Consider the following 10794-nt stretch of genomic DNA (forward strand, 5'->3'; position numbering starts at 1 on the left):
CATTTGCAGCACAATAAAGTTGCATTTATTGTCATCTTAATTCACACTTGCAGAAAACTCTTCAGCCATGTCAGATGCACTAATATCTAACTGAAGTAAAAAATGGGGTTTGCGAGTTAAGTGCTGTGACTGTTGATTCTATGTGCAAACATACAAACATCACTAAGCACAACTTTTGAAAAATTATTTGTGCTACCCCTTCCCTACGATAGACTTTGTTCACTTGACTGACTTGCCACATTTCCTTGGTTGGCAAGAGACTGGGATTTATTCTTAATTCTACTAAACCCTCTTTCTCCCACAAACAACAGAAAAGTAATTGAGTGCAGGGCCTCCAGAAAATTTGATGAACTAGCTCCTTTAATGGGCCATTTTTGTGCCTCTTGACAATTTCTAATGGCTGCTTTTGAAAGGTGGGGGGTACAGCAGAATTTTTTCCTTTTTTTGCTATTCTTTACTGTTCCTTTTCAGTATATAATGTGGGTTTTTTTGTTTTTTTTTCTCCTTGTTTTTCACATTGGAAATGCCAGTACTGGTTTCCCTCTTTTTGATTGATTGACTTCAGCAAATCTTTTGAAGCACCCGAATGGTTAATTTGGAGAATGAGACTAAAGCCTGAAGTACAGCTCTTGCAGCCCTGATTGGAGATTGAAGGGGATGTTGACTTCAGCCTTCTTAGGAGGGGGAAAAACTTTGTGCCCCACAGGGAGTGATAGTTCAGTGGTTTGAGCATTGGCCTGCTAAACCCAGGGTTGTGAGTTCAGTCCTTGAGCGGGGCCATTTAGGGAACTGGGGTAAAAATCTGTCTGGGAATTGGTCCTGCCTTGAGCTTGGGGTTGGACTAGATGACCTGCTGAGGTCCCTTCCAACCCTATAATTCTATGATCTTTATATTTCTTAAATGAGCAGTAAAGGACATGATTTCTCTTGCTTTGCAATTCACTTCTGAAGTATTTAGACATGTGATACATAATAGGAATAGAGGGCTCAGCACTACAGTGGCTCAGTTGTTCCTCTCCAGCAGAACTTGGAGTGGTGATTGGGTAATTGCATATCCTCTCCAAAGGCCCCCATGTGCAGGGTCACAGAGGTATCCATATTCTCCCTCCTTCTCTCCAGCATCTATATAAGACCCCTGTGAGAGACTGAGTTGCCATGGCCTCAGCTGCCAACAGTATTCCAATTACACTCATCTAGATACCCCTTTTTCAATTGATGCACCCTCTAAAATGTCAGAATGCCAACAAGAAATCTGCTTTTGAATGAAGAGCAGTTGGCTCAAGCTGAACTCAGATAAGACCAAAAGGATCCTGGTCAAAAAGGGAAAAAGCTTTTGAAGAGTTATCCTAAACATTGTCTCCATCGTGCTTTTGAAGCCATAAGACCCCCAGTCATCACAGTGGTGCAAAGCCTCAAGTTTGTTTGCCTGACTAAGCTTGGATGACTAGGTGGCATTGCTACCTTTTTTCATCTCCATCTTATTAGGAAAAATGCTGCTTTCTCCTAGAAAAGGACCAGCCCATAGTAATCCATGCATTTGTCACCTCCAGGCTGATTATAGTAACTCATTATGAAGCTGACTATGAAGACAATCTGCAGGCTCCAGCTGGTTCAGAATAGGACTGCCCATCTTCTTTGTGGCTTAGGCTGCTGTGAGCACATGAAGCCTTAACCGAAGTTCCTCCATTGTTTCCTAGTTAGCTTGTGAAACCAGTTTAAGGCTTTGGTCCTCATTTTCACAGCAGTTAATGGATCAGTGTCAAGCTTTATTATAGACTAAATTTCAATCCATAAACCACAGTGACAGCTGCAGTTCTGGCACAGTTCAGATTACAAAGCCTGTAAAAGTGTTGGGATAAAGCATTATTGGTGTAAAGGATCCAGCTGTGGAACAAACTCCCAGAGGGGATCAGGCAACCCCAGAGTATGATTGTTTTTAGGAAATGCTGCAAAACCTTCCTCTCGGAAAAAGCCTCCTCACCCTAAGAATGAAGCACTCCATGCTGACACCTCTTTCTACACATGACACCCCTACCAACTAAAAAAGGAAATTAATAAAAATAAAACAACAAAAGCAAAAACCCTACCCACTGCTTTTTCTCCCCAAAAGGAAGAATGTCAGACACGCCAGGAAGTCTACTAGAAGGCATTCAGATACTACCATAATGGGCAGCAGTATAAAACAATAAGATAGGCAGATAGTATTTGGTGGTGATGTTTGAAAGTGTGATTTTTCCATAGTATACACTTTTTCACTTATTATCTGGCTGCAGTATCAACAAAAGTTTGTAAGTTTTAAGGAAAAACTTCTTGCAATGTGTGAAGTGTACCAACAACATGCCACAAAATAGGAACTCTGCATATTTAAAAAAATGCTAAGATTCTTTTCAGTCCTCACCATGTTTTTCAAGTTTAGTCTTTGGTGAGATTCCTGCAGTAGTCCCTAAAGTACAGTGGAACTTCAATCATGAACACCTCTGGAATAGAGATTGTTCATATCTCTGAAATGTTTGTAACTCTGAACAATGTGTTAGGGTGGTTCTTTCAAAAGTTTTACAACTCAACATTGACTTAATACAGCTTTGAAACTTTACTATGCAGAAGAAAAATGTTGCTTTAAACAATTGTAATTTAAATGAAACCAGCACAGAAACTGTTTAGTTGCCTTGTCAAATCTTTTTTAAAATTTCCCCTTAATTTTTGTAGTAATTTACATTTAACACAGTACTATATTTGCATGTCTTATTTTGTTTTTTTTGTGTGTGTGTGTGTGTCTGCTGCTGCCTGATTGCATACTTCCAGTTCCAAATGAGGTGTGTAGTTGACCAGTCAGTTTGTAACTCTGGTATTCGTAACTCCTGAGGTTCTACTGTAGACTGAATCACCAAAAAAACTGGTCATGGGCTGGAAGCACAGCATAAAGTATTTATCATTAGAATTTAGTCATTGTCATATGAAGAAGCTGCAACAGCTGTATTTGGACAGTCCTCGGCAAGTACTTGAGAGTAAAAAGTACTGACAATCTAGTGGGTTGTTTAAAGGTGTGTGTGTGTGTGTGTGTGTGTGTGTGTGTGTGTGTGTGTGTGTTAAAATGGCATTCAGCAATAGATCCCAGTTCCTAGACTTCGATTGCCAAAATGCTACTTACATTTAATACTGATATTGAACTTTAATGGATGTGTTTTTTCAGTTGAGAAATGTGTTTGAAGTAACATTTATATAATTGACTAATTATGCTGTGCAGTTTGTCATTTTAATCTGAGAGAAATACTATTTCACTCTTCGCTGATATGCATGTATAAAGATGCAGATCACTGAAAGTTTTTCTATCCCTCCCTTCTCCCCCTTTACAAAGAATGACAGATGGATACTCAGGAAGTGACTTAACTGCCTTAGCAAAGGATGCAGCACTGGGCCCTATTCGAGGTGAGTGATGTGACTTTTTCTATAGTGTGTTTTTGTTTTTTTTGTTTTGTTTTAAGAAACTTCTTCAGGAAATTAAAGATACTGTTGTTGTGTCTTACAAATCATTTGTCCATCTCTCTCAAATCTCCAAAATTAATCAGAATAGATCCATGACATCCTGGGTCTTGTGTTGCTGTATGTGGCAAGGTGTGGCTGTCTAGCATTGCTTTTTAGTGTGTTTCAAAATGCCATGAAAAGGAACCATTTGATATTAACAGGTGATGGAAACATTTCAGTTTGTTATGCCTCCACTCATGGAATGAGGTACTTCCCAAGTTAGTGTCAGTTCCGTCTTAACTAGACCATATCCCTTACTGCTGTCTGTATTAGAGAACATTCTCTGCCTGCTTGATAAATTGGATGTGAACAAAGCTGTTCAGATCATATTGCTTGGTGGTTGCCTTCAGGAAGAAATGCCATGGGGGAATTTTGTCTTGATTCAGGGATTGTCTGAAAGTATGAAAACTGACTTTCAGCTGTTAGGACCATTTGAGATTGAATGATGGAATTACATGAGCCCAATCAAGTAGGGTTGTGGCTGCCTCAGTGTCCTGCCTTTGACATTCCTCTTTGAAATTTTTAGTTAGAACAACACTTTTATTTAGCACTGCTCACTCACTTTCAATGTGGGAGCCAAATTGGATGCTTGTGTCAGAAAAGCAGTCCTTTAGTTACTGTTCGACTGCTCAGTCCTTCTAGGTATTGCTACTGTTAGCTCATCTTTTACATGGGGGATCAGCAGAGACAATTTTATGAAGAAGAGATTACTACTTAACGGTAACTGGAGTTTCCAAATATATCGCCTCTGTGTGCCTCTGCTACACTCTCCCACCCTCCTCTTCGCTTTGGAGTCTTTCAGGCAGGCAAAGAAGAACTGAGGGCAACTGAAGGATGTAATCCTTCTGTAACCTGACTTTACACGAGTTGAGGTGCCACAGGTCCCCCAACAGTAAGCTGTTTTGAAGTGATTCATGGATTCGAGGCACAGTGCACAAATTCTAGAGTGTGAATCTGTAAATATTTTGAACTCCAGTTGCTGGCAAGTAACTTTCCTTTCTCTCCACATTCCCTTCAGTAGCTACTTTTAATGGGCTGTCATGAGTCAGTGTGATTTGGACTTTGGGAATCACAGGTCTACTACACTGCATGAAAATGGGGGAACAGTATTGTATTAAAAGTGGCTGTCTCGTAAGAGCCATCATAAGTTATATTCCTCCAGTAAGTTGGAAACATTTGTGCTTACACTTGCAACTGATGGGTGCACTAAAATGTCTGTACCTTTTTGTCTGTAATGTATACTCTTCATATTTAGAATGTACCTCTCTGAGAAGAGCCCATAAAAACTGCACTGTGGGGTTTGAAATCTTTTCCCCTCTCCGCCTCCTTTCTGGCTTCCATCTAAAATGTGAAGTGGGGGAAAAAAAAAGTTCCTTTTAAATGCCAGCCCTACAAACTACAACTCTTCTCATACCCTACTGATAGTAAAACTTCTGCAGGGCAAGTGAATGCCCTCAGTTATACTCTGCTGTGCAGTCTATTGTCAATGGGGTCATTATTTGAACACCCCTGCAGAATCATTGCTTTTAAACTTGTGCAATCTCATTTAACTGACTTGAACTTAAAAAATAATTCTGTTGATGCACAAAGAGAAATGGAATCATTTCACACTCTCAGCTCTGTTGGCTGTGCAAGGCTAAGAGGAGTGAAAATCAACACAAATTGTAGTCAGTTAAAGCAAGCAGATCTCACTCTGAATATACAAGGAGCAGGCATGTTGAGTTGCAAGATGCCATTTTCAATCACTTTTCAGGGTAGAATTGAACATAAAATGTTTTGATGGTTCTTCTTGTGAAGCTCATTACTCTTTTTTTATATTTGTTTTAAACAGAACTAAAACCAGAACAGGTAAAGAATATGTCTGCCAGTGAGGTAAGCTGCTATAACATGACTTTTCCTTTCTGAGTGGAGTATATACAGATGTTTTTTTAAGAAACAACGAGGAGTCCGGTGGCATCTTAAAGACTAACAGATTTAGTTGAGCATAAACTTTCTAGTCTTTAAGGTGCCACCGGACTCCTTGTTGTTTTTGTGGATACAGACTAACACGGCTACCCCTCTGATAGATGTTTCTAAATTATTGTAAAAATATTGTTGCTTAACTTTTTTAACCTTTTTTCCTTGCTTGAGTTAAGTGAAAAGATCTCTCTAAAAATATTGGTAACATGGAATGTGAGGCTTCCCCCAGACACATACTGAAAGGCTACAATGACTATGGTGACTTTATGTATGCAGTGTTGGTCTCAGTATATTAGAGAGACAAGGTTTGACTGGGAGAACTTCTGTTGGTGAGAGAGACAAGCTTCTAAGCTTACACAGAGCTATTTCTTCAGATCTGAGAAACTAACTTTATCAGTTATTCCTAACAAAATTGTATTTGCCAATGCAAAATGCCGAATAGCAATGATTTTTTTTTAAGAAGCTATTTTGAAATCTCAATATGAATGTGTTTTTTGGCATGTGTGGTTAAAAAATTCATAAGATCTATGTTCAGAATAAGTGTATCTAAGAACAGTAGTTGAGGTAGTGTCAAATTCTGTGCTAACTTACACCCCAGAACTTCAGTAGGACTGGATGGGATGTACACAAGTGTGGGCATGATTTGGCCCGTATTAGCAGTAAGGGTGGGAAGACTAAGAACACTTCATGTAGCTTGTGCCTCTGGAGAATGCAGGTGGGATTTGACTTGGGTTAAACTTCAGAGCCTCTACGGTGCTCACCAGCAGATAGTGGTGTATTAAAACTTACTTTGGGTTTAAATCTTAAATTATTCAAAGTAGCTGAAAAGAGTCCTTTCATTTTATTTTATAAACAGGTTAGTTTTCCCAACAAAAGATATAAACTGTTGTCTGAACTGTAAGCTCTTTAGGGCAGGGACTCTCTCTTTGTTCTGTGTTTTTTGTAAAGTGCCTAGCACAATGGGGTCCTGGGTCCATTAATACAAATGGGGTCCATATCCAGTAATACAAATAATAAAACCTGTTGATTTAGTGGGGGTTCATAGCACACAGAGATGCAGAATTACTGGTGCACCTGATTAGTGTGTTTAACATGAGTAAGTGTGCATATATGGACCATTTGATATGATAGTCACAAAATTAATGCATCTCAGTATTCTTAAGTTACACAGGCATTTCCACATCCAACACAGGGAGGTACTACCAAACCAGCAGCTTAAGTGATATGTCATAGCCTAGTAACTACGCTACTGCTTAGAAAAACATTCATACTGAATCTCAAAAAATGCATGCGAAAAAAGCTGAACAAATCAAAGCCCAGTCTACAGCTTACTCCTGAAAAAATGGAGTAAAGCCAGAGCGATGAAGGGGAAGACTTTTGAACACAAACCGCCAAGTGGCAGAGGGATTAGATGAGCTTCCATATTCCTCAGCCTTTCTCCCCCAGTATGTGTATGCCCCATACATATTGCAGGAGAGGAGCAGGGAGAAGCTTCATTTCCTGGCTGCTTATTTCTTCAGAGGTGCAGCCTGTGACTAGTCACAGACACTCCCCTTGAGACTGTCACTCAGTGAGCTGGAATCCACTGAGAACAAACCTCCACTCCTGTCTTGCTGAGTTAAACACTCCAGTCAGCTCCAGCACAGGCCCAGAGGTTGGGCCATGCCTCTCTGCAGTTCGCTGAAACTTGAGATTCACTCAGCCCAGGGATTCTCAGTTAACAGGGACTTTCCCAGCACCCAGTGTTCAAGCTCCCAGAAAGGCTGAACTCCAAATAAATCTGTTTTACATGGTGTAAAGCTTATGCAGGATAAATTCATAAATTGTCCACCCTCTATAACACTGATAGAAAGAGAGATGCACAACTGTCTGCTCCCCCAGGTATTAATCACTTACTCTGGGTTTAATAATAAAAGTGATTTTATTAGGTATAAAAAGTAGGATTTAAGTGGGTTCAAGTAAAAAGACAGAACAAAGTAAGTCACCAAGCAAAATAAAACAAAAACACACAAGTCTAAGCATAATACATTAAGAAACTGATTATAGGTAATCTCACCCTCAGAGATGTTCCAATAAACTTCTTTCACAGACTAGATGCCTTCCTAGTCTGGGCCCAATCCTTTCCTACAGTCCTTGTTAGTTCTGGCAGACATCTCGGGTGGTAACCAGGGGTTTTTTCGTGATTGGTAGCCCCTTTTGTCCTGCTCCACCCCCTTTTATAGCTTTGGCACAAGGCGGGAATCTCTTGTCTGTGCTTGTCCCCACCCCCGCCTCATCCATGGAAAAGTACAGGGATTAAGATGGATTCCAGTATCATGTGATATGGCCACATGTTACTGTAAGATCCCTAGTCTCCATTCTTCCTGGGTTGGCCCACACATACACAGGAAGGCTTGCAGGTAAATAAACCATTTACAACCAATTGTCCTAGTCAATGGGAGCCATCAAGATTCAAAACCACCATTAATGGCCCACACTTTGCATAATTACAATAGGACCTCGGAGTTATACTTCATATTTCTAGCTTCAGATACAAAAATGATACATGCATACAAACAGGAGGAATATATTCAGTGGGTTATAACCTTTGTTATGATACCTTACAAGAGACTTTTTGCATAAAGCATATTTCAGTTACATCATATTCACACTCAGAAGCATAAAACGTATGGAGTGCAATGTCACACAGCCTTGTTGTCCAAGCTTTTGTAAAGGGATGAAGCCCATGTAAAAGTCGTGGGTCACCCTGACAGGGGACTCTCACAATCTTGCCGTATTTATAAGCTGATTTCTCCCTGTCTCTAAAGACTTACCTCTGACAGAGTAAGCAGAAGCAGCAGTCATAGGGGGCCCACATATATATGTGATGCATTTGTATGTACTCAACCTATTAATAGTATTCAGCCAGCCATTCTTGGATTGTGGATTTGTTCTACACCTAGCTGAATGCCTTGTTGTCATAGGATTTGACTGTATATTAAAAAAAATTTACTGCAGCTCCCTGCCCCATGGCATAGGTGCCGACTCTGTGGGTGCTCCGGGGCTGGAGCACCCACGGAAAAAAATTGGTGGGTGCTCAGCACCCACCGGCAGCTCCCTGTGGCCCTGCCTCACCCCCCTGCTCCAGTTTGCCTCTGCTTCTCCTGTGAGCTCGCTGTCATGTCCTGCTTCTCCCTCCTCCCTCCCAGTGCTTGTGCCAGGAAACAGCTGATGCGCAGGGCAAGGAAGGAGGGCGGAGGAGGGGGAACACGGTGCGCTGGAGGAAGAGGCAGGGCCGAGGTGGGGATTTGGGGAAGGGATCCAATGGGGGCAGAGTTAGAGTGGGGATTTTGGGGATGGGGTTGGAATGGGGGTGGGGCCAGGGGCTGGCAAGGGGTGGAGTTAGGGCAGGGCTAGGGGCGGGCACCCACTGGCACTGGAGAAAGTTTGTGCCTGTGCCCCATGGTATTTCTCTTTGTCTGTCACTGTGACACATGTGGATGCACTAGCAAGCACTAGGCCCAAAGAAATGTGGTGCTTTTGAGATTGTAATGTGTGCATTCATGCAGGGTTTGTCTGTACTGCCCCGAAGGCCTACTGTGAGTGTGAATAGTGGTATGACCAAAGTGTTGCACTGTAACTTCCCAGGGTGGGTGCTGCAGATGTGAACTAAACTCTTAGCTCTCCTTACCATAGCTGTTTTTGAAGAGGAGTATGCTGATATGAAGTTGGAGCCTTTTGGTTTGTGTAATCCAAACTCAGGGCAGTTTAGAACAGTTTGTGATTTGTTTAGTCTCGCAGACTTGAACAGCTTTCTCAGTCTCCTAAGCTGTGAAAGATGTATAACTGTTTTGTTTGCTTGGCAATCTGGAAATTTCCCTTCATTATTTTACCCTTCCTTTAATAAACTTCTGCCTCCTAATTCTTAGCACATAATTTTTGTATAGCCTGACTGTTCTTTTGATTCCTTAGAGCAGGGGCTGGCAAACTTTTTGGCCTGAGGGCCGCATCAGGTTTCGTAAATTGTATGGACGGGGTTGTGGCCCCCACCTCCTATCTGCCCCATCCAACCTCCCTGTTCCCTGATGGCCCCTCTGGGACCCCCTGCCCCATCCAACCACCCCTTCTCCCTGTCCCCTGACTGCCCCGGAACCCCTTCCTCTGACTGCCCCCCTCCACCCCATCCAACCCCCCTTGCTTCCTGACTGCCCTGCCCCCATTCAACCCCCTGTTCCTTCCCCAACCCCTATCCACACCCTCCACCCCGACCACCATCCTGAATTCTCCTGCCCTCTATCCAACCCCCCCCCCCCCCCCCCCCCCGCTCCCTGCCCCCTTACCATACTGCCTGGAGCACCGGTGGCTGGTGGCACTACAGCTGCGCCACCTGACTGAAGCTGGGCCACGCTGCCGCCATGCAGCACAGCTCACTGGGTCAGGCCGGGCTCTGCAGCTGCGCTGCTCCAGGAGCTCACAGTCCCGCTGCCCAGAGTATTGTGCCAGCGGGGGGAGGGAGGACAGCAGGGGAGGGCCTGGGGGCTAGCCTCCCAAGCCAGGAGGTCGAGGGGCTGGGCAGGACAGTCCTGCGGGCCATAGTTTGCCCACCTCTGCCTTACAGCAATGTTCTGAAGTTACATTTTAATATAACTTTGGAGAGTAAGGGGATGTCATCTGTGGACTAGGGGCATTACACCACAAAACCCCGCTGAATGATATGACACTTGAATCCTGTTATCTGGAAAAGACACCACCATGAACAAGGTCATACTAGTCTGATTGGATGCAGGCCCCTCACATGCACTGGCTAGCACCACCTAGTGGAATAGAAAGTAATAACATTTCACTTTATTTTAAGTCTCTTGTGAGCTAGAATTATCAGATTTTTGTATAGTATATTACCTGTGTTTCTCATTGTAGTCTAACTATCTTGGCTCCACAAACCCAAATGTTAGCACCATTTATATTGTATTGCTCTGAAAGTCAAGCCCAAAGTCTTCATTTGAGTAAGCACGTGACACACAGACATTCATGATCTTAAAATGTCTTTTGTTTTTTGTCTAGATGAGGAATATCAGATTGTCTGATTTCACAGAGTCTTTGAAGAAGATAAAGCGCAGTTTGAGCCCTCAAACCCTGGATGCATATATTCGCTGGAACAAGGACTTTGGTGATACTACCGTTTGAAGAGCTGCTGTATAAAAGTGAGGAGAAAGTGCTGCCTGCAATGAGCAATTGATACAGACTGTGGGAATACAGCCAGAGTTTACAGGACTTCACAGATCTTTTAAATATCTGCACTGGCAACTTGAGATTGATTGATTGATTGAAAGAAAA

At 42.5% G+C, this 10794-nt stretch overlaps 1 protein-coding gene across 5 annotated transcripts in view; it reads left to right on the plus strand.

Annotated features, from left to right (window-relative positions):
- The window catches only part of SPAST (spastin), a 56449-nt gene extending 45660 nt beyond the window's left edge, over window positions 1-10789 (plus strand). For 4 of the 5 annotated variants that reach the window (XM_030557053.1, XM_030557052.1, XM_030557050.1 and 1 more), the window contains 3 exons: window positions 3356-3426; window positions 5354-5394; window positions 10522-10789. In XM_030557053.1, coding sequence (XP_030412913.1) covers window positions 3356-3426; window positions 5354-5394; window positions 10522-10644 — 235 coding nt within the window. In that variant the 3' untranslated portion in view covers window positions 10645-10789. Of the gene's footprint in view, window positions 1-3355; window positions 3427-5353; window positions 5395-10521 lie in introns of those variants that run through there. The other variant, XM_030557054.1, reaches the window with a different exon arrangement.
- Window positions 10790-10794: the final 5 nt, after the last annotated feature.

This window comes from Gopherus evgoodei, chromosome 3 (genome assembly GCF_007399415.2).
Source record: "Gopherus evgoodei ecotype Sinaloan lineage chromosome 3, rGopEvg1_v1.p, whole genome shotgun sequence".
Lineage (NCBI taxonomy): Eukaryota > Metazoa > Chordata > Testudines > Testudinidae > Gopherus > Gopherus evgoodei.